Source organism: Borostomias antarcticus (assembly GCF_949987555.1).
Source record: "Borostomias antarcticus genome assembly, chromosome: 21".
NCBI classification, from domain to species: domain Eukaryota; kingdom Metazoa; phylum Chordata; class Actinopteri; order Stomiiformes; family Stomiidae; genus Borostomias; species Borostomias antarcticus.
In genome coordinates, this window is record NC_140254.1 from 3,991,105 (window position 1) to 4,015,782 (window position 24,678).

The 24,678-nt window shown below is 44.8% G+C and overlaps 1 protein-coding gene across 1 annotated transcript in view; it reads right to left on the minus strand.

The window, feature by feature from the left end:
• phf14 (PHD finger protein 14) overlaps positions 1 to 24,678 on the minus strand; it is a 70,492-nt gene that overhangs the window by 43,686 nt on the left and 2,128 nt on the right. The window contains exons 3-11 of the mRNA XM_084454867.1: positions 23,450 to 24,141; positions 22,712 to 22,853; positions 11,271 to 11,430; positions 9,144 to 9,255; positions 8,180 to 8,317; positions 6,252 to 6,398; positions 5,731 to 6,001; positions 2,997 to 3,103; positions 1,789 to 1,884 (exon numbers count right to left, since the gene is read on the minus strand). Of these exons, the coding sequence (XP_084310993.1) occupies positions 1,789 to 1,884; positions 2,997 to 3,103; positions 5,731 to 6,001; positions 6,252 to 6,398; positions 8,180 to 8,317; positions 9,144 to 9,255; positions 11,271 to 11,430; positions 22,712 to 22,853; positions 23,450 to 24,141 (1,865 nt within the window). The remainder of the gene's footprint in view (positions 1 to 1,788; positions 1,885 to 2,996; positions 3,104 to 5,730; positions 6,002 to 6,251; positions 6,399 to 8,179; positions 8,318 to 9,143; positions 9,256 to 11,270; positions 11,431 to 22,711; positions 22,854 to 23,449; positions 24,142 to 24,678) is intronic.

Consider the following 24,678-nt stretch of genomic DNA (forward strand, 5'->3'; position numbering starts at 1 on the left):
TATAACGTTATGGTGCATTCCATTTGTCTCGGGAGGTGCGAGTGGGAACTGGCAATGGTCACTCCCGAGGTGAGCGTTCCAGTTGCAACAGCTGATCTCGTTATCAACAGCTAACTAGTAGCTCTCAAACAAGTTGATAACAACGCACTAAGTGGTATTGTGCTCAAAAAACACCATAATCAGCAATAGCTTTAGCCGCTTGTTTGTCGCTCTCTACACTGCAGCCAGTAGTCTCGTCAGGCGTCTAGCGTTCTACCTTCTGGATCGAGCTGAACAAGTAAATAGACACCAGCCTGTTTACGCGAGCATAACTGATCATGGCTGGATCATGGGTGTAGTATAAGAAGTGTATAAGGTATGAAAAGACGGCGGCCCATTTAATCCAATGAAAGTTGCTCAGTGGCGCATGAAGCAAGCCCCCATGGCCAGGAACAGCCAGTTTTTGGCGAAGTGGCCAAGCTCGGTATTGTAATTGGCGCCAAGAACCTGAAACATATGAGGAAACTGAAACCTAAATCCTCCACTACACTGAAGTTACAGTAATATGGGTACTGTAGAGCCACCTATGAATGGATCATGGTCAGAATTTAATGGTGAGTTCCTTGGCCCATGCTGCACCCCTCCACCGAGTTTCATGCATATCGGGCTGGTAGTTTTCGTTTAATCCTGTCCGCATGCAGACAGACGGGGCTGAACACCTGCCCCCGGCCAAATGCAGGTAAAATTTCCAATTGGCGACTAGATTTCGGAAAGCTATCAGAAAAAAAGATATACTTGACCGGTAGATTTTTTCATCTACAGTCCCCTTGGCAGGTGACTCACCATGAGCCAAAAAGTAAATTTTCACCCCTGCAGACACACACACACACACACACACACACACACACACACACACACACACACAGACACAGACACAGACAGACAGACAGACAGACAGAGAGACAGGGGCGAAAACATGAGTGAAATATAAGCTTGGGGTGCGACCCCTGTCTGCTCCGCGCTCACTCACTCAGCATGAGCAACAGAGTGGGTCTCAACCTGAGCAGAGAGCAACAGGGTCATATTTCACTATGACGCGACAAGAGTAAGGAGAGCAAGAAATGGCTCTACTCTACAGTATATTGCATACTGTAAGTATATAATAGAGTCCCTCTGTTAATAATAATAATTTTTGTCATTGTACATTGGAGACTCCTTGGCTCATGGTGAGACACCATGAAGGAAAGCTTGTACAGGTATACTGCTGGGAGTGAATAAATAACACAGTGACTGAATGTGAATAGGTTTTATTGGCGATTGCCACTGAAATCAAGTCCTTCTGAAGCTGCCTATTACTTAAACAAAGAGAGGTGCCGCAGTATTCCTGTACTCTTGATTTTGCCCTCATTAAATGGCCCGTCACCCATGGCGACGAGCCTGGGCGACGCGGTTGCCATGGTGAGCGGGAGTCGGCAGACAGCTTTTACCTCAGAGAGTCGGGTCTGACTTCATGGCAAATGACAGGTCAATCAGTTAGTGCAAATGAAAGGTTTTATTTATTTTTTTATTTTTAAACAAGGGGGGGTAGGGCTTTTACGACCCAACCGAATTGCTACTGGCAATCTAGATTCCTCTCCATCACAAAGTATTACCCTGTCTGGACCAGGCAGGGGAAATCCACCAGGCTCGGGTTAAAAACTGAAACAAAAGCTCTGCTCCTCGACTCTTTAGGGCCGTCGGAGGCACACAGACACGGGGGGTTGAGGAAGAGCGTGGGAGAGGGGAGGGTGGGAGGGAGCGGGGGTTTACCTGGCCCAGGATGCCTCCCAGCAGGGTCCAGAGGGCCTGGCCTTCGCTCCGCAGATCTCCGTTCACGCTCTGCAGATCCTCCAGAGACTCGCAGAGCTGTGCGGGGGACAGAACAGGGGGACAGGAGAGATGACGTGTGGCACGGGTACACCGGGGCGCCCCGGCCTATTAAACCATGCATAAGAACTAGCATGTACGCAAGTGTACACACACACACACACACACACACGCACACACGCGCACACACACACACACACACACTCACACTCACACTCTATGGTCTTGCATTCATCAGCCTTTGCACTCCCACTTCCCCCCCCTTAGCAGCACAGAGAGCACAGACAGCTCATTTGTGTATCTGAGAGCATTGAGAGCAGTCTCTGTCTCTTCAGACTCTGTCTCTAGACAGATGATGAGCCCCGGGGTTCTGACAGGGACCAGGGGTGGAGGTGAACCTCGCTTAAAGCATCCCAATCCAAAATGGGGTCAAATCTCTCTAGCGCTCTCCGGGCTTTACTTGATCAGACCAGCCAGAGGAGAGAGGAGGCCACAGCAAACGTTCACACACACACAAATACGCGCACACACACGCGCACACACACACATTCACACACACACACACACGCACACACGCACACACACACACACACACACACACACACACACACACACGCACGCACACACGCACACACGCACACACGCACACACACCTTGTCAATGCACTATAACTGTATCAGTTACAGCAAGACTCCTCCTAACGACCATTCCTCTCCCGTCTCTCTCCGAGGCCGGGCCCGTGTAAAAGCGAGTCGAGCGGCGCAATTAGCAACACACACTCCATTAATAACGCTTAACACGCGGCGCGGCAGCAGGCTGCACGCAACATTAACTCTTCTGACTTCCACTCCGCCGTTTCATTCCCTCCATCGGGGCTGATGGGAGCCGGCGAGGCGGCGGTCGGCGAGGTCACGCGTCGGGAGGAGAGACGGCGAGGGCAGACTGCAGAGGAATTGGCCTATTTAAAAAAACAAAAAAAACAACGCACATGCGGAAAAAAAACTCCGCCCTCGCGGAAAAACAGTGCTCCCGGCCTGACGAACCGCACGGCTAAGCCCGGTCAGAAAGGAACCGCCGCGCGCATCTCCCCCCCCCCCCCCCCCTCACCCCGGGTCACTCCGCGCACGTGGAAGCGGCGGCCGCTCACTGACCTTGTTGTACTCCACGTGCAGCTTCTCCTGCTCGCTCTCCAGCTTGTCTTTCAGGTCCTTCTGCTCCGCTATGTTGTCCTGGATCTGGATCATCCGCAGGTTCCGCTCTGCATAGCAATGGAGCCGGAAAATCAATAGTGCACGATCGCAATCTATATACAGGGAGAGGCCCACGCGAGAGTGTACTGATGGCAGATAGGCCGCCCTGCCGGGGGGTGGGGTGAGGGCGGGAGGGGGGGGTGGGGTGAGGGCGAGGGGGATGGGGGGGTGTGGGGTGAGGGCGGGAGAGGGGGGTGGGTGGGGTGAGGGTGGGAGGGGGGGGTGGGGTGAGGGTGGGAGGGGGGGGTGGGGTGAGGGTAGGAGGGTGGGTGGGGGCTAATGGAGTGTGCTCTCAAGGTTACCGGCGCACCGGCCGTCTACCCTACATCTGGCATCATCATCATTCATTTGGAGAGAAAAGCGCCTTAATGTGAGGCTTCACGCTGAGTGCCTGGGTTAAAGTCTGGCACTCGCTCTTAAACTGTCCCTCCCTAGTCTTTCTGAAGAGGCAGAAGAGAGAGAGAGAGAGAGAGAGACACAGAGAGAGAGAGAGAGAGAGACACAGAGAGAGAGAGAGAGAGAGAGAGACAGACAGAGAGAGAGAGAGGTAGGGGCTTTGTTCACACTAGGGATGTGCGCAGCGACTATTTTCACTGACGACTAGACGGTGGTTTTGTAACCGATTACACGACTAGTCTAAAAACAGGATTCCCAAGTTTCTACAACAAGTGCTAGTTAGAAAAATTTAGGATGTTTCTCAAACGATGCAAGCTAAGATGCATGACTATTCTTGATGTTTCCCAACCACTCAGCGGCAGCCAATTTGCACGCGTTGCGCAGGGCTGTCACACACTGTTTGCCTGTGCAAAACAGTAGTTCAGCCTGTCCTTACAGCTTATTACTTAGCTAAGATATCAATGTGATTTATTTTGTTTAATTGAAGAAGAGTAGGCTAGCCTATAGCCTGTAATGTTTCAGTAGGCTAAAACTAGATTTCACATAAAGACCACGGATGTCAGAGAGGGCAATAACGTTCGAAGGCAAATTTATTCAAACATTGGTCCACAAGGAATGATGCAAGTGAAAGAAATAATAGCCTACCGTGCAAAAAAATAGTGTTGTACATTTATTAAAGTGTTATATATAATGTTTTATATGGACCTGCGTGTCTGCAATAAAGTTCCTCTATCTTTCTAACCAACATTCAGCAGAAGCCAATTTTCACTCGTTGCGCAAGTCTGGTTTGGCTATTTAAAACACGGGGTACTTTGTGACAGTTGCTTGGGTGTATACTAGTATACATAAACCTATGTTTTGCGAATTTAATGGTCTGCCTCCTTCAGAGTTCAACTCGGCAATTAGGTAGTGAAAGCGAGCGCGCCTCTTGGAATCTAGTCATAGCCTATTGTTGCGCAGATTTCCGTCACGTCTTGACTTTCACAAACCAAATGATTAGGCTACATTAATTAATATGAGCACACTTTAGTGGCAATGTGCCGTGCACCTCTGATCATTGAATAGCATAAGTTAAATTACTATAATATTAAAGACCACGGATGTCAGACAATAGGCTAAGTATTAGGTGTATAGGCGCCAAATCCGGAGTTCCCATACAAAAGGAACGCAGCATAAACAATAGGGATTGCGCAGATGAATGAATGAGGTGACTAATTATTTAAGTCTTTTTATAAATATATTTATTTTTATCTAATTCTATTATATTTAGTTTAATCGACTATTATTTCTTAAACGACTAGCAAAAGCTGCGCCGTTTAGTCGTTTAAACGACTAGTCGCGCACATCCCTAGTTCACACGGCAGTGAAATGTGACCCAAATCCGATCTTTTTGCCTACATGCGACTCAGGTCTGATTTTTTCATGACCGTGTGAACAGCGCAAGTCACATGAAATCAGATTTTTTTTCAATCCAACCTGGGTCGCTTTCAGAGGTGGTGTTATTTCGGATACATGTCTGATGTTTTGCAACGCGCCCGCCGTCTGAACAGTCATGTTGCGTTTAATGCTACGTTTTACGTCACTCTAGAGCGGTGACTTGCAAATTCGTGAAGCGTTCCACTGTGGTGTGCTTGTGCGGCATACTGCACGTCACAAGACGATCCTCATCCTTCTTCTCATTACCATTTGCTCATACCGTCGCCGGCTTCCACTGCACAAATACTTGAAAATCAACCTGTAGTAAAGGCTAACTTCAGTTGTGGTTGTAACGTTATCCATGGTTAACGTTACTTCCGTAAACAGTGCGCTGCGCGTGACGTCCTGACGTCTTTGTTATTGTTCTTCTGCGCATGCGGGTCTGTTCAGGGCCGTGGGCTGTTCACACGGGAGTCAAATATAGGTCAAATATAGGTTACATTTAAAAAGTAATGTGAACAGCTAAACAAAAAAATCGGATCTGTGTAAAAAATCGGAATTGAGCATTAAGACCTGCCGTGTGAACTAAGCCAGAGAGAGCCAGCAGACACAGATGAGGCGGATAAGACAGGAACACATTCAGACATGCACAAGTGGCGGGTTAGGTTTCTCTTTATATTGCTGCTTTTTTTTTTTGTTGCTAACCTTTCTGTCATCGCCCAACAGTGGAAATGATTCCGCTCTGTAGTTTTTGGCGCAGAACCGTTTGCTTCCAGGATGGGGAGCTGCTAGGGAGTGATGGGTGTAGACTGACCGGACTTACCCAGGTAGTAGTTGACAAAATCTGCGGTCAGGGCGGGCTGCTTGTGCTTCCTGCGGCCGTCCACACTGGCACTGGTGTCGGACGTGTCCACGGGGAAGATGTCTGTGCTGATGCCCATCAGCTCCGCCTTCCTCATCAGCTTCCTGATGGCCGAGGCGCTGGAGGTCAGGGGGCGGGGCAGCTTCTCGCGAGGGACCCAGGCCTGCGGCCTCGTGTTCCGGGAAAGCTCAGCCTTGGCCCGGTACTGCTGCAGGCGCGTGGTGATGCGGGCCTGTCGAATTAACATCAATAACGCACAAACACACACTTCAGACTGAGGACCCACTGGCACTGGTTTGAATTCTCAAAACCGTACTTTTTTCTAACAAGACTGGGAAGATGAAAACACGTGCTTCTCTAAACAGCGGTTACTAATGTCATTAGTGAGGAAGTTCAAGGAGGTGATGAAGGAAGGGAGCGTTTTGAGAGAATCCTAATGTGGCCTTGGCACAGAGAAACCGTGTGAGCTGGTGACCTCTGACCTGAGCCTCAGGCGCCAGCTGCTTCTCTCTCTCCTGCAGGGAGACCTTACAGTAGGACTGCAGCGCCAGGTAGTTCTTCCTCTTCCACTTCCTGTCGAAGCGGTCTGCATGCTGCTTGCAGTAGGCAAAGAATGGGTCCGCAATGTCCTGGAAAAAAAAACAGAGAAAGCACAGGCCAAACTCGTAAGTTTACGGACACAACAGAAGCACCAGGCACCAAGAGCACAATGTACAGCCTGAACATTTGGAGTCCCAAAAGACAGAAGTGGCGTTGTTACTCCTTTCTATGGGTAACTAGAGTAGGTACAGTAAGTGAGGAAGAAGACTCCCCTCAGGTGGCCTGTCCACTGTCTGTCCGTCCCTCTATCAGGGCTGTCTGTCCGTCCCTCTATCAGGGCTGTCTGTCCGTCCCTCTATCAGTGCTGTCTGTCCGTCCCTCTATCAGGGCTGTCTATCCGTCCCTCTATCAGTGCTGTCTGTCCGTCCCTCTATCAGGGCTGTCTGTCCGTCCCTCTATCAGGGCTGTCTGTCCGTCCCACTCATATTTCGCGCGGGTATCTGCAGGGGTCCCAGACAGACCATGACAGGGACAGATTTTTAATTAATTTAGTTTGGGCTAGGGTTGCAAAATTCCGGGAATATTCAAAGTTTGAAAGCTGCCCAGGGGGGATTGCTGTACGCGCCACGGGAAGAAATCCCCTGATTCTGAGCACCCTTTCTACCTTTGACATAAAATACTGCTCCGAGCCGCCAGCCAACAGAAATACTGCTCCGAATAGAACCCGCCCCCAGCGTTCCAGCTGCCTACTATAGATTATCTTGCCTGCTCATTAGGCTTCCCCGATCAAACACTGAACTATTACCTCTCGCCAGCCTACTCTAGAATTATTTTGCCCCAAATTAGTGAGCGTTCCAGCTGCCTACTATAGAATTTGCTTGCTCATTAGCTGCCATGAGCTGCAGCTTTGCCTAAAATGAATACAGCTGCCCTGATACAAACATTGAATTATTACCTCGCATCAGCCTACTATGGAATTATTTTGCTGTTGCTCAGCTTTGCCCAACATTAGGGCATTCTATTGTCCACCCAATAGTAGTAGCTAGCTAGCTTGCATACAATAGCCAAACTCTGCAAGCTATCATTCAGACGGGACTTGCCAAACATAATATTTCCGCTATACTCTGGGGGGGAGACGAGGATACAGTATAATGGACTAAATGGCCAATTACTGATGCTCCAACTGGTATCAGAACTAGTATACAAAATTACACCATAGGTCGAAAAGAGTGCAAAAAAGGTCCCTCTACATTCCATTCTGCCTCACGTTGTCTACAGTAATAAAAAAATAAAAAATAATCTGCCCTTTTTTAGCTCCTGGTTCCCCAAGAATCATTTAGGCTTAAGGTGCTTGGGTGAATGCTATCAGCACTCTCACATGTTGATAGGGGACTCTCGCACAGCTGACTGGATTAAGTGGATTGCAATGAGAGGGCACTTTTCTGGGCCAGTTTATCGGTGCAGACGATAGTGTCTTCATGCGGCAGAAATAGGTGAGGCGAGGCGCAGACAGCACATGAGCTGCACCACAGACAGCTCATGAATAGCCATCATGACACGGGTCACTGCTGGCCCGAGACACCCAAGCCTGGTTAAAGGACTGTTTAAATGTCAATTTCTTGGACCAAAACCCTCTTATCATTGAATGGAAACCTAGTATTGATAAAGGAGATAATGAAGTCTAGCAATCGATTCAACCAATGGCACTGATGTGAGGCTAAGATGTACTGTGTCTACCCGCCACCCCCACATCCTGCTATAATATTAAGTCATATTTATCAACCACAGAAATCTGTCGTCCACCAATAATTCCTCCCCCGTTATGTTGGTCCAGTGGCATGTGGTTCATGCGACTCCTGTGCTGACTCACCTCCTCTGCCGCGGCCTCTGAGAGCAGACCCTCCCTCTGGGCACAGGTGACGTGGAAGTAGGAGCGACACATGCCGGCGTCACAGCTGATACACACGCCAGTCCGGGCGAAACGCGCGTCCTCACAGAAACTGCACTCCTAGATACGAGACGGGGGGCATGTGGAGAAGTCAGTGATGGAAGATTATGACTGGGGGCGTGGGAGGAAGGTAAATGTGCCGAGTATTCCCTATGAAAATTAAAATAATAATAGGCTAGCAATTTTTGAGCAGCACTTAGTTTTCACTTGTTAAAAGTCTGAATCACAGCGGACATCCTTTCATCAAATCAAGTGCTTCAAAGTTATTCACTTCAATAAAAGTGCTTTTCTGTGGAAGTAGTGACCCTCAAAAGGGGTCTCAGCTCAATAAATGTCAAATCACACCCACTCTGACAGATCCCATTGTTTCGTTGGACATACTATAAGGTGCTGGACAAAAACCAGAGAAGAGTGGCTTTATTACTATCTTACTGTACGTGCTGCTTCAAATTCTGACTAATTTATCACTGTGGCACATTTTCAGTACCAAAGACAGGTCCTGAATTTAATTCATTCTCGAGCTGTGACAAAGCAATTTAAAGAAAAGCTTTGCCAATGCTCTCACAACATTGTTGAATTGAATTAAACTGAATAAACAACATACAGGGCTAAAATCTGCTGGAGCAAACAGAGGGGATAGAGGGAAATGCACTTCCAATTGAGTTTTTCCTAGTGGTGATAACATGACGTTTTTGCATTGTTTCCACTGTTAACCTTACTTGAATGTTTAGAAACTATTCAGGAAAAGCACTAGTATTATATTACTAAAGCACGATATTCTGCGTACTACGGAGTACTACTAGTAGTACTGCTCCGATTGGACCAATTTAGCTCCTTCAGAACCTTCTAAGATTCACAAGATTTAAAAACATAAAGCTACACTTGCCTTGGCACCATATTTGTTATAGTTCATTTCCGTGAGGGTCACTGGGCGCAGTTTATCGATGTCCCCAAACGCCACTCCAGGAACGTAGAGCGCACACACCACGTGGACCCATCTGTGAGAGAATGTGTGAAAGAACTACTTCGAACTACTTCAAACTGCAAAATTGATGGAGCGTTCATTTACTTAAAATATGACCAAGTAAAAATGTTGAATTTTAAGTGGAAAAAGGGGTAGGACTTTAGGAAGTATTACGATATCAAGTGAGGAATGACAAATTAGCAGAAGTCAAATATGTAATAGACTTAGATAGATTAAATAGAAAACCTTCAGTGATAGATTTCTGCAGCCCCACATTCTAGCTACAGTTTGGTGTGACACATTTTCAAATACGGACTTTGGGGAAGAGAAGTCCAATATAAAGATATCCATCTCCAGCAAGCAAGCGCTCCACAGTTTAATTTGCTGTGTTTTTCATGCTCTAGTGAAGTAGTAAATTTGGGTGCAGGCTGGCTGAGGAGCACTATCAGCGATAACGTGGCTGAAGTCTCCACGCTTCACAAAACACACTCTTTTCTCTCCCTCTCTTTTTCTTCCCCTATCTCTTTCTCTCTCTCCCTCTCTCTCTTTTCCTCATTCCTTTCCTCCTCACCCTTGCCTCTGTCTTCCCTCTCTCTTGTCCCCTAATCCAACTTCTACTCTCTCCAAAACTGAATTATGTGTGCAATTAAGATGAGAGAGAGGCTTCTGGATGCCCTCAGTAACTTGACCAGTGGAACTTTTACTGTTTACTGGGCACTTCCAGTGGCATCGCACAAGTACTAGCCTAACGCCCGTCACGCACAGCGACCGTACCGTAACGTAACTTAACATATGTGCCGTTGACTGCAATGAGAGTGCCCACACATCCACCGTACCGTACCGTAACATACAGAATTCTAGAGTTTAGATTTTCTATGTTTTGACGGTAGCTGTCCAAGGCCGTCAATGCATTGAAATAAAGATAAATAACATTGATTTTGTATGTTTTCCGAGTCTATATGGCTACCATTATTTCAGAATTGTCTCTTTGAGCTATTTAGAAATGCAATAGGCTATACAGGCTATCTTCCAGATTGTATTAGCATATTGAACCATATTTGCGCATGTAGGCCTATAATCTCCATTTAATAATAATAATAATAATTTAATCAATCATTTGATAATAGCCTACTATTAATAATAAATATTAATCCGTAGCCGCCAACTTCATGAGTAGGTTCAAGCCATCCAAGTTCATCCTGGTAGAAACGTCAATCACATCTCAAAGTCATGTGTGACCAAAACCAACGTTTTTACAAATTACCGTTAAGTTATCATTCGCAAGATCAAGATGCCAAGAAGATATGGAAACATGATTTCAAGCAGCAACAAAGATTGCCAGTTGCCTATCTGATAAAGTGATCGGTGTATTGCTGTCAAAACCTCGTCTGCTGAAATTATATGTTCGCACGTCTTTCTCATCCCAGCCATTCATGATAAACCATTTCAGTTTAAACAAAGGGTAGCATATGACTGAAATAAATGATTAGGCCAGCTGAGAAATGTGAATTTCTATTGTAGGCTAACAGTTACATTAACACATTTCTCAAAATGTAGGCTAAATCAACATTCACATTTTGTCCTAACAGAAAGGTGTTATTGTATCAGTAGCTTACAAACATTTAACTTCATACAACTAGCTAATGACCAAAACGTTTAATAGGGTAGACCTATAGGCCTACGCCAACTGAAAAATTGGGTCGCTCTAGATATTGTAGCCTATTAATGCACACATTTCTCAAATGTCAACATTCACGTTGTCCTACAGAAAGGTGTTAATTCTTATCAGTACAAACATTTGACTTAATACAATTAATAACCAAAACTAGCTATACATACGCATATTGAATGTGTTCCTCTTCTTGAAATGTTCATCTACTGATTCAACGCTCTTCAGACTTCAGGACGCGCTCTTTACGGTACGGTACGGATTCAGTGTGTGCGTGCTATAGAACGTTACGTTCGTATGTTACGTTACCTTACGGTATGGTCGCTGTGCGTGACGGGCATAACTGAGCATTACAGACAATGTGTCGCCATTCAACCGACCTCCCGGCATCCGTTTCTTTGAAGATTCCGTCCTGATTGGGGCAGAGCTCGCAGCTGGGCGTGACTCCGTTCTTGCAGGCATCACAGAACCAAGGTTCTGTGGAGTTCTCCGAGGCAGAGCTCATGATGGAATCACTTTCGCCGTCCACGCCATAGCAACCTAGAGCAGATAGAAGATAATGTCAGTGACATCTATTTCATAATGTGCTTCCTCCAAACATTCAAGTGTGGTTTTACGCTATAGATATGGGGTCTAGCAGATGAATTTACACAAAGGTACAATACCAATGTAACCATGGAACAAGGAAGACCTGACTGTAGCTCACCTACAAGCCCCCCCAATAGCACTCATAACCCTACCCTTTCAGAGGCTCCAAACTGTTTTCCAGCCTTTTTGCTCCAGCCACCCTAATAGACACATCTGATAATATTATTGAGGCCTCAGACAAGAAGAGAAGAAGCCACAGGCAAGCATGTCAATGTTGTCTTCTTAATTTTCCAGGGTTGCCAAAACAATTATTTTGTTGATGCAGTTTCCATGGTGGCTATTACACCGGGCAAATGTGCTCGATGCTACCAAACGTGCTCAATGCTACCAATGAGGGCGGCAATAGTCCCTCTGCCTCCACCACAGAGATAACAGACTGGCTCCTAATTTAGCAGCCCAGCCTCCAGGCTTCCTGAGCTACGGGAGAGACTCAGAAAATCACTAGCACCACGTTTTACATGCATGTCACAGTGGACCACACTGGGGAGTCAAGACTATTGGGCCCAGAAAGCAGATATAGAGAAAGCAAACACTGGGCAAACAGAAGAGTTGATTGTGTGTGTGTTTGTGTGTGTGTCCTCTCTACAGATCATTTTCTGTTAGAGACCACTGCATGCATGCAGCAGCGTACTGGGCCTCATTTATCAAAGGAGCGCAGATCCGATCGCAGAAATGATGGTACGACAGCGTCCACGTGTGATCTATCAAACATTCGTATGCTGCCAATCCCATCGTACGAATGACCGGGCGGTGTGGATGAAAACAATAATCATTTAAACATCACCACCCCTACATACTCTGGCCTCGCTGTAGTTTACGGCATGGGGATTCAAATTAGGGCCAAGACTAGAATTTCTCTGACTTGTCCAATAGCAACTCTTCAGTCTCCATGAAAAGATCCAGGAAAACCATCTCGCATTTTACAATTTTAAGGGGTAGTTCACGCATGTAAACTCACACAATCAGACAGCGTGCGAGCTGGGCAGCTTCCTTGTTTAATTGTGTCGCCTATCCAAAAACCATTGCACATTGCTGTCAATTTGAGGATTTATAATAATGATAATAATAATAATAATAATAATAATAATAATAATAATTATAATAATTATAATTATAATAATTTAATCTAATAAGTTATTTGACCTTCCATACAGAAAAATGTATTATTGTGACAATAAATTACAAAATAACAAAATATCAAATTAGGGCTAACACCTGTGTGAATGTAAAATATCCCATTTCAACCAGGCCTATAGAAACTGGTGCACGTCAGGTTAAGAGCCTACCTCGCTCACCCACTCCTCTCACCTCGGCTGAATGATGCGCATAGGTCTTCTACAGAGCATTACTGGTATGATGACTGTCAATGCTCTTATTTAAATGAGTGACTGAAGCCTACCCGTTGCATTTCATTTGTTAATTTTGCTTGCTAGTAATTATGTCACCAGTACATTGATTTATTGGTGTAAAATCAATTTAACTTTTATTTTAAGACTTGTAAGGCTGCATAGTCTAAGCTGGCTCAAAATGAAAGCGAAATTACTCTATTATCTACACCAAAAACCTGTTTACCCTGTTAATTGCAAACAATTTGAAAATAACCATTTATGTTAGGGATATATAACACATAGAAGAGGCCTTTACTAAATGTATTTTGCCTTAGGGTAGGCTATATATTTTGAAGTGAGGAATAGGCCTACAGCATGTGGCTGCGCTGCACTTACAGTAGATGCCAGTCAGAATCAGTCTCATGGTAATTCTCAAACTTGCGTACAGGAGCTGAGACTTGACATGAGATTTGGTCGCAGTCTCTGCTCACATTGAAATTGATGAATGCCGAACATGGCGTGGAAATGAACGTATGGCCAGTTTTCTATCGTACAATCGCTTAGTAAAGGAGGGCCACTGTGACTGTCTGGCACATAGGCAGTCCTGCAGGCCTAGCTGAAAGTCTGAATTGCATCAATCAAGCTCCTGATGATTTCAATTGGGCAATTAAGGTACAACTGGAACACCATCTTTACCTCCAACAAAGGAACGATACTCAGAACATAACTAGCTTTAATGGGTACAAACCACCAAACAACTTCCCTTCACCATTCTCACCCACAGAATGTGACAGTATTGGGTGCTCCTATAGCTCAGCTCAACGTTTATTTTCTTAAAGAAAGGTATTACTGAAATACCGCTGGCAACAGTTGGCTGCTTAATACTGATTGGGCTTTGAACCATGGAACCGGGGCTCTGAACCATCACCATGCCGGTTTAACCGACTTATAGCTGAACCGTTGCTGCAAATCTCCGATGTTCCTTTTGAACTGAGATACAAAGCTAGAACCGCTAAGCCATGAGGGTGCTGGCTAATATGAGCTAAGCTGACAAAAAGTGATGACTACAGGATAGCTTGGTAATACACGAAGTGAAGATTATCCTTGTCAGAAATGACGAGCTTGGCAGTAAAAGGGAGGGGGGCAGGGCACTGTTGACTGAATCAAGAGTAGTACTTTGAACTGTATCGTGATTTCATAGTGAAGGGAAGGGACTCGCTGCTGGGGGTTACAAAATGAAGTTGTTGAGGAGTGTGCTTTTTTCATGGGATAAAGGGAAAAGTAATGGGCACATCATAATGGGGGGAGAGCAATCTGTTATTTTGACAGTGCACTGATGGCTCCTATCTTCGCGTTGCACCAATCTCACCCCTAATAATCTCTCTGCCGTTATAAACATGTCCAATAGCATGTTGCCACTCCGGGCTGAGAAACAGGTAGAGAAACACCATCACACTAATGTCTGGTACATTATCATCTGTGCTGGTGCAGTTGTTACTGTACCTGCTCCATTACTACAGTCCATTTAGACAGTCATCATACCTCATGTCTACAGTATTCCCATGCATTTCAAACCTGAAAATATTTCAACTGCCTTTATTCATTTCCATCAGTTCAGTTCATTAATTGGGGTGGATGAAGTAAAGGATTTGAAAAAGCAGAAGCTAACATCTTGTTTACTACATTAGGCCTAGGCCCATCTATTCAACTAACTTCTGTGGCAGTCAAAATATTTAATTTCTCAGAAAAATCAAGCAACCAGCTTCTTCAAGTTGGATGCACTTAGATTGAATTATGCCAATTTCCACATGAATGGTAACACTTTTCCTTCCATGATTAAGCGGACCTATCCAAAGCACTCATATAAGCAGAGTCAGCTTGCCAAACAGAGAGACAGACAACAGAGGCAGCTCGCGGGACCAAGAGACGTCCATGAATAAGCCCAATTACATGTGAAGTAATTGGTGGGTTCTATGATAGATGTAGGGCGAGGAGAGGAACACATCTGCCAGCTGCCTTCCTTTAAATCAGCAGTACTGAATTAAAACTACATAATAGATTGGATGGGGATGTCTCAAATGATTTTTCTTAAAACAAGGCAATCATTTTCATGGCTAGCAATCAATGGGATATATCATTTCCTCGTTATGGGGAAGGGGGCAGACACATTATTATGGTTTTTAATTTTGCATTTTAATTTTAGAAAGGAACAAAGAGAGCCCTAATTCAATAATAAGTAGCATTCAATGCTCCAGCCTGATAAAAGCTTGACAATGGACGATGACAGGGTTTATAAACTGCATTCAAACTGACAGTAAGCAGTACAATGCTTTTGAGTTCTTGTCTTGGTGATGACATACGTTATCCTTCTCTTGGTCTCTGAAGAGACTGAATCCAAGACATTCTATTAACCAGCAGAACATCACTATAAAAACTTGAGGGAAAACACGACAATTAACCTTCAGCAGGATACTGAGCCTAATGCCAAACTTACTCAGCTGCCTAAGTGGATAATGTTCTGTATCATGGTTTTCATACGGCTGGCGTGCACTGTGGATGATATAATCTGCTGTTCTAAGAAGCTGCCTGAGGAGGTCTGGATGGAGTGGGCTATTCACACTACTGAGGGGTATGTGTGCAGCCCAGAACACAAGCTACTGCACAATGTGATCTGACCAGACCACCAGACCAGATAGGACTAGAACAGACCAGACCGGACCAGACTGGAATAGACCGGACCAGGCCACTTGACCAGATCTGACCAGACTAGATAATAGACCTCTGCCTAGTTTTGGGGGTTAGGGTTCAATCAACTGTCATCCCTGATGTGCAGCTCTAGGTTTCCAAACAGAAGTTTAGTGTATTTTGTATTTCATGAAGAGAAATAAAGGATCACACACTTATAATTACAATTATAATTGTGGCTGTTAAATGTGAAATATGTTGTTCTGGGAAATTACTTCATTGATCCATTTAAACAAATACATCTCTAAATCACCCTAAATTAATTCAGAACATTTTGGGAAATACGCTTACCATGCAGCAGAACTCATTAGGACATAGAGTGGAATCAATATCAGTGCTTTAATTGGTGATGGAATGGGAACAGGCCTATTAATGACATTGTGATGTTTGTGTATAAAGTGACCATTTTAATGGCCACTCGCGTTAGAGTGACAGCGGCAATGATTACCGTTTTAACAGTAAAAACGGAACAAACAAGAAAGACCAGAGGACATAAAAACAACAAATTCCTACAAAAAGAGCCACAATTAGCGTACAGTCCAGAAAACATAAAGCAGTGAGGTCTTCCTAATAATGACAGTCTAGTTAATGATATCTGCTTAAACCACTGGCCAGGCGGACGCTAGTCAAAAGCAGCTCGTCTGCGGTCCAGAGCTGCTATAGGCTTTCTGGGCTGAGTGGGTGGCTGGCTCTCATAGGGCCCTGCTCACCAAAAATCTTTTGATCTCTTAACAGCAGACCCTCTTTCATCTATCCTTCAACTCTCGTCTGAGGAGGAGACACGGCGGCCGCCTAGACGGTGCAGTGCACCGGAGAACAAAGACGGAAACTGGAGTCGAACAGCGAGACGGACTCACATGAGCTACGGATAATGACAGCCCATCTCTCATCTCTGCCTCGACAACCCTCCCCCCTGCTCCCTTTCTACTGTGGGCGACCGCTCTGCTCAATGTTCTTTATTCTCAATATCTGATTTTTTTCTTTTCTAAAACAGGTATGCTAATCAACACAACCAGACTATCCGGTAAGCTACCCAGAGGCTCTCCAGAAGGAGCTATTGAATGTAATCACCAGAACTAAGTTCTGAATCGTGAGGCCTCAGCCACGGTACAAGTACCAGCTGTAGCCTTAGCTGTTGAAAATGGAACAGCTGAAACTCGAGATGGCACGGTGCCCGACCATCTTACTAACTTCTCCCAAGGTGGCTGGGCACAGTGTGTGTGAGAGGCTCCGGCTGGCGCCTATTTCATCCCACCATCGTAACGCCTACCTGTACACATGGTGGGTTATGCGTTGACGCCTGTGAGCGGGTCACCTTTCCGTGCGAGCGCACAGGACTCCGGCGAGCGTTTGTGACATGCAGGCAGCCGTGCGGGCTGCCACCCAACTGCCCCCATAAAAGCCCAGCAACTTCAGGGCCGGTAGCGCGGTGGCACAGCTGGCACACAGGGGGGTGGGCAGGCGGCTGGCGAAGGAGTGCCGTTTCAGATGGAACAGCTGTCAATTCAGTTGGGGGGGTGGCAGACCTTGCTATGACGGGGGGAGCGATGTGTAAGGCTATGGTTCTATGAGGGAGGGGACGGTGAAGGAGAGACCCCATCACTGACGTTCTGAGGGGCCAGTGGAGAAGAGACCTCGCGGCTGACGTTCTATGAGGGGCCGGTGAAGGAGAGACCCCATCACTGACGTTCTGAGGGGCCAGTGGAGAAGAGACCTCGCGGCTGACGTTCTATGAGGGGCCAGTGGAGGAGAGACCTCTCTCTATCTCCCCTCTCTCTCTTAAACCTGTATCCACTCTTTTTTCACAGTGGTTACAAATACAGTAAGATTTCCCTGGTGCCTGCCATTCCATTTCAATTCATTTTCCTAATAGACAGTCTGGTAAATGAAACACATTATTTCCAAACTGTAATTGAGCAAGACATTAGAAAATAAATAAAAGGAGGGCCAGAATAATTGAACCATAAAAAGTAATTTCAAGCAAAGCATTTTGTTAAGCGACTTTAGATTGACCTTAGTACAGTACGTGCATTCTTATGTCCATTACACATCATGTACTAGCACACACCACCTGGGGGTGCTCGGCGCATTAATTTTTTCCCATGCCAAGTACATTTTGCTTTATACATAAAAAACTATGTTTGGTGTCTCAGTAAAAGTGTTGTCTATTCTACTCAGGAGCCCGTCTACTTTCAAAATTCAGAGCTTGAGGTGTTAAGTAGCTCTCTTGGTGTTCTAAATGTTAGGATTCTCATAGGTTAGTACTGTATCTGAGTTAGGTGCATTGTGGGTACATATCATTTGTTATAGTCGTTATATAGACAGCAACAGAAAGCATAATACAATTTAAAATGTCTTACTACCAGATGACAAGATGGTTCACTCATTGATTGTGTGGCTCCCATTCACTACTGTTCAAGACTTATGGAAAGTTTGCTCAAGTGTAACATCTTCTCGTATTTTTAACATTTTTGATCGGAAGTTGTAGCCTACCAAGGTAACTCTGCCGTAATCCCACAATGCTGAGAGTTTAACGATAAAAGAAAGATTTTAATTCATGTGAGAAATGTGTCGCATCCATTGTATGGAAAACAACATAACGTTACATTTTGTTAACTTTGTAGGCTTATAGTTTTTATATTGCATTTTAGGCTCATGTCGTACTGGATGTCACTGATGGAAGTTCTTCAAACCGCTCGAGGGAAACGTACAAAACGGCATTAATAAAATAAAATAAAAATACAACTGCATTTCTACCTGCCGTAGTGCACAAACCATGACAAATGGCTGGCTAATCTTCTTTGGAAAATGTGGCACATCCACACATGGTTGTAAAGCTTGAGTTTTCTGTATAGCTAGTAGCTACTGTAGGTTGACATGATTAAAACTGGCCACAGTCACAGCCAGTCACAGCCTTGCTGCAGCACTAGAATAGTGGGTAAAACAACAATTCCTGAACACAGAATAAGAATCTGGAGAGCATTGCCGAAAAAACTCACTCCTGGGCCGTTAGTCATTTCAAGAATGTACTTGTTAAAGGAAAGAAACTGTGTTGTGGACACATTTTAAACGAACAGTAGATTATCATGCCATCTTATTGCATGGTCTTTTTTGTTTTTCATTTTGTTTTTGTTTTTTCCAACAGAAAGTTTAAATCACTTGAGGTTCTTTTTATATTAACTATTATCTATAGCCCTGATATTTTATTTCACTACTTACTTCGAATAAATGCTTACAGTACATTTGAGACCAAACAAAAAATATGATCTATAGATAAATCTAAAGTTGTATCTAGATAATAGGCACTATCAACAGTAAAACTAACGGCATCAGAATACAGAACTATCAGGTGGTTTCAGCCTATGAAGTAGTTAGTACATTTTTTGACTTGCGTAAATGTCCAGATTTAAGGAACTGAAATCTGTCAAATTAAATTGCATAATCTAGATGTAAATTGTGGGAAGAAAAAAGAGACAGCATTCCCGTCTTCAGAGAGAAGGAGAGAGAGGAAGATAAGAAATGTCCGCAAGTGCTCCCCCTGACTTCCTTCTTTCTCAGAGCACACAATCCGAGCTACTCATCTTCCCTCTTCTCAGGGAGATAAGCCATGTCTGGGGGACCAGATAAATGGAGGACCTGCTCCTGGTATCTTATTAGGCCATGGAGTGTTTCCTTGATTAGTGTGTATGTGCTGTTGTGTGTAGGACCGTCTCCCTGAGAGCATTTGTTTGCCCTGCTCTGAAGGACTGACTTCAACGCTGGGCTTGGCACATCAAAGACCCTGGATGCTTCAAGGTTAACCCCTGATTCAGTGCAGCTAATGGTCCTGCTGTGGGGTGGCTTGGTACTGTTGGTGTTGGGCAGAGCAGGTGTGTGTGTGTGTGTGTGTGTGTGTGTGTGTGTGCGTGCGTGTGTGTAGATGGGTGCCTTGTGAGTAAGTGGTCTGCCTACTGCAGGAACACAGGCTTACACAGCCAAGGTTGTGTGGTGCAGGCTGTCATCTATTACAGCATAATTTTTCCAATGCTTTGGGGAAAAATGTCTATTTCATTGCGACTCAAAAGGGAAAGTGAAGTGGGGATGCTAAATGAATACATAAGGGTCACTAGTATGTCACTGTATCAATCTAAACTATCTAGCATAAACCATACATTGCCTGGTGAATGGTGTGCATCCTTTGATGAATACCTGTGACAAATCTTTTCAAGGTAACAAAAGACCCACTCGCATTGTCTGTCATCGAAGACAAAAAAAAACATGTGCTGCTGCCTGTGGCCCACATTCATCTAAGGAGCTTAGATGAATGTGAAGGCCTTAGACCAAATGCTGTGCTAGAACACATTTCAGAAACTCTCTTTATATTAGAGGTCAAATTACACAGAGTACTCTTTTTCCACATTTTCCAAGGATAATTCTGTAGAGAGAAAAACCTACCGCGGCCTCTCTAGTGTTCTAAATCAGTAAAACGCAAGCATATAAATAAATAAATAAATGGGAGTAATTGAAAATTAGCAGTGTCACATTGATCCACCTTGCATGGGTAGCGTTAACTATGCTTGACCGGCAGAGAAGGCCATGTCCCAGAGACGATTTAAAAAGTCATTGATTTTGTTTCCAACAAGTCAGAGACACAATGAGCTGATAAAGCTAGATGATGATGAAGCTGACTCCCTCTTCTCTGTTTACTCCCCAGCTCCCTAGGATGATAATGCAATTTCAAGGGCTAAGGAGCTCCATGGCTACAGGGAGAAGACGAGAAACATTTTTCACATATTACTGGAAGGAGTCTTGAAACACCAGCCCAGACTTAAATCAAATGACAGGTTTGGATACTATCTAACTTTCTCTATCTAACTCACTCAGTGATTTGTCTCTTGGAAACCTAAATCAAAAAGAGCAACAAAAAGCCTAGTAATGCATAGACTAATAGCCTACCTCATAGCTACAGCAGTAAGCAGTGTTATAGCACTAGTAGTAGCCTACCACACACTGTAGCTACCGTAGTAAGCAGTGTTATAGCACTAGTAGTAGCCTACCTCATAGCTACAGTAGTAAGCAGTGTTATAGCACTAGTAGTAGCCTACCTCATAGCTACAGTAGTAAGTAGTGTTATAGCACTAGTAGTAGCCTACCTCATAGCTACAGTATTACAGTAAGCAGTGTTATAGCACTAGTAGTAGCCTACCTCATAGCTACAGTAGTAAGCAGTGTTATAGCACTAGTAGTAGCCTACCACATAGCTACAGAAGTAAGTAGTGTTATAGCACTAGTAGTAGCCTACCACATAGCTACAGTAGTAAGCAGTGTTATAACACTAGTAGTAGCCTACCTCATAGCTACAGTAGTAAGCAGTTATAGCAGTAGTAGTCTACCACATAGCTACAGTAGTAAGCAGTGTTATAGCACTAGTAGTAGTCTACCTCATAGCTACAGTAGTAAGCAGTGTTATAACACTAGTAGTAGCCTACCACATAGCTACAGTAGTAAGCAGTGTTATAACACTAGTAGTAGCCTACCACATAGCTACAGTAGTAAGCAGTGTTATAACACTAGTAGTAGTCTACCTCATAGCTACAGTAGTAAGCAGTGTTATAACACTAGTAGTAGCCTACCACATAGCTACAGTAGTAAGCAGTGTTATAACACTAGTAGTAGCCTACCTCATAGCTACAGTAGTAAGCAGTGTTATAACACTAGTAGTAGCCTACCACATAGCTACAGTAGTAAGCAGTGTTATAGCACACTGTTATAGTAGTACACAGTAATTAATAATAATGACTGAAGCAATAACTCATGAGAGGGAGTGGTATATATATCACCAATGTACCACGGGTAGTGCTGCGGTCGACCAGTACAACCCGGGGTATATTAGTGATATACCACAACCCTCGAGTGAGTTACTGCTTCAGTAAATACTGACTATATTCTGCCAAGAAAAGCCGTTCCTAAAACTATCCCATTGCTATGGAGTTTCAAATGATGATCATATTCCCTTGAGGAACAGCACTGACATCCAATAGTTAACATGGGTTTGGAACAGCTAATTAAAAGTGTCTGATCCTTTATCTTTCAGCAAGTTTCCCAGCCCTGGATACAACCTGCTATTCCATAGCAACGAACAATGAGCCCTCTCAACCAAAACGAATGCCTGACTTGACTTTTGATAGCTGGCAACCAGCTAGCCATGAATGATACTGTTATGCTTTTGCAACATACTGTACAGTATCAACTGACCAGTTGTCAAAACGAAATACCCACTGGTTATGCTAGCCAGCTAGTTTCCAGATAAATGTTACGCTTGTTTGATATGTTATTTGACTGCCACAATATATGATATATAATCAGCCATCCAGTCATGAATGACAGTCCCAGCTAGCATAGCTTTATGAACAAGTTTGTTTTTTGTGAACCAACTATTGTTTTTTTCAGCAACTATTAACACAACAATATATTGAGCTAGTTACTTTATGTATAATAATCATAGCTAGCTAGAGATATTGGCCCCAAAACACTTTTACAACTTGTTTAGTTTATGATGAACAAGTAGAGCCATCAACAAAGACCAGCACCAGAGTCCTGTAGATTTACAGCTGCAACGTTCAGAACGTTTTGGAGCAAGGGGCATCCTTGTTTACACAATGTATCAAATTAATTTGTGGTGATGCTGCTGCTCTCTAGATGCTAATAATAATGCCACATTATTAGCTACACATGGATAGAAAGCTAGCTATTTAGCTAAAATGTAGCACACTAATAACTTAAATAGAACTGTGAAGAGGCTTTACCCATGGTTCAGTATATCGTGAATATACAATGGCTCTTAGCCAATCAGATTGTGAGTTTGGAACTACCTGTTGTATACTAGTACACAATATCATCTGTTAATATATATTTACCAACAGAGAGTATTGTTCCCCAGCTCTGGTATTGCCCCGTCTTAATTCCACAGTAAAAATAACATTAGGCCTACATTAGCCTTAAATTAGGCCTACATTAGCCTTAAATTAGGCCTACACAGCAAACAAAATAGGCAAGAGTTTTTATCTGCAAATGAATGCCAAGGCCTGAATATAGAACTGCAGCGTTTATCCTCACAGTACCTTCATGCACAGTTACCCCACAGTTGTCACACTGGATGATCTCGTCTGCATCCTCGCTGTTGTCTCCCAGACACACACAGCAGATCAGGATATGCTCCATCCTCTGAGAGCTCCAGGTCTGGGCGCGCTCCAGCAGGGCATCCTGGGAAAGCAGGCATAGCCTCAGTAAAGCCTCTCTCAATCCCCGCCTCGGTCCTCTGACCACAGAGCCCAGTTATTGACAGTTAGTAAATCCCATACACCATGATGGACACACTAAGCATAAGTCGCTTACAGCAATCTCTGTGGCGAGTTAGCCAAAGCACTCTCTGTGGTTTGCATTGGACTATGTGATAACTTTGGGACACATTATGACATAGCAGGCTAAGTGCTGGGGTTTGTACTGTAAACAATGGAGTCATAAACTCTCAATGATACTATTTCAAAAATGAAAAGTTGATCCCTTTTTTGAAATTGCCTCCATTCCCAGTGATCCAAGAGCACCAACAACACTAATGATTGATCTCCCTTTTTTGAGCACCTGTTTTCTCACTGATACTAACTTCACTAACAACTTCTGGCCTGGCGAAGTGCATAACGTGCCAACCAAACTAAGAAGGGACTGAGGCTAAGATCGAGGTCATTTACTAAGGGCACGGTCAGAGAGGACTAGTCTAGGCTGGAAAGATACAAGTTGTGTGATGACTAAGTGCCAAGGTGCTCTGTAGCCCGTTAGTGGAATCTCAGCAGTCCACCAACCTCGTTGCCCTTTCCCTGGAACATGCTATCGTTAGTCAGCTCCTCGTCAAAGGCACTGCTCCTCTTCACCTTCCTCTTGGGTTTCTTCACCTCTTTGTCACTGTCGCTGCTGCTCTGCTCCTCCCCATCTTCGTTCTCAACATCATCATCGTCCTCATTTTCGTCATCGTCATCGCTGCCGCTCCCCTCGTCCTCCTCCCCGCTCTCTCCTCTCTGGGCGGAGGCCTTGCCTTTCTTCTTCCCAGCCGCAGGCCTCCAGTCGTTGTCGTCCTCGCTGTCGTAGTCGTCCATGTCGTTCAGCTCCTCCATGGTGGTGAAGTCCAACATGGGCCGGTTCCGACGCAGGTTCCACTTCTTGGGTTCGGCCGTCTGGCCATCCTCGGTGTTCCCGCTCCCGTTCCCGCCACTACTGGCCTCCGTGTCAGACGCCTTGTCGCTCGCCTTCTCGCCCTTCCGGCGGCCCTTAGGGGGGCCCCCTGCGGGGGGGTCTCTGGAGGCGGCGTCGGGGGAGGGCTGCTCTTTGGCCTTCTCCTCATCCTCAGTGAGTGTGTCGTCTGCTGTCAGCTCTTTGGTCTCCTCCTCGTCGATCCCATCGTCCACAGACGCAACGTTGTCCGACTCACTCTCTGAGCCTGCAGCCATCTCCTTGTCGGAGCCTTCCTCGTCACTCCCGACGCCGCTGCCCTCAGAGCCTGACAGGACAAAGGAGGGGCAGAAAGGTCATGAAACGCGGGATAAAAGGTTTTAATCACATCATTATGATACCTATTAAACTCAGCTTTTTTTATTTTATTTGTTACATCCCAGATGTGATAAATTTGTGCCCAAAAATCCGGTAAAGTGCGGCCGGTATTAGGTGTACTGTAGTTAAATTGTAATGCTTCCAGTTATATCTAGACTCCAACACTGTGGAGCCCAGGAGGTTCACAGTGGAGTTAGACCCCCCCGCCTGGGGCCTCATTTAGAAACGCTGCGTAAGCACAAAAGAATGCGTACGCCACTTTCTCCGCAACCTTTAGGATTCATTAAAAAAAAAAAAAAAAAAGGGACTTGAAAATGTCAGAGAATGTGCAGTTCTCCACACACACTCTGAAAAGATGATTTAGGGTGTAGGCCTATAAAAGGAAATAAGGAAATGTCTATTTTTGCAAAAGACACCCTCAAATATGTTGTACAGTTGAATCGAGAATTATATTTGGATCTGAAATCACTGAACAAATGGCTATGTA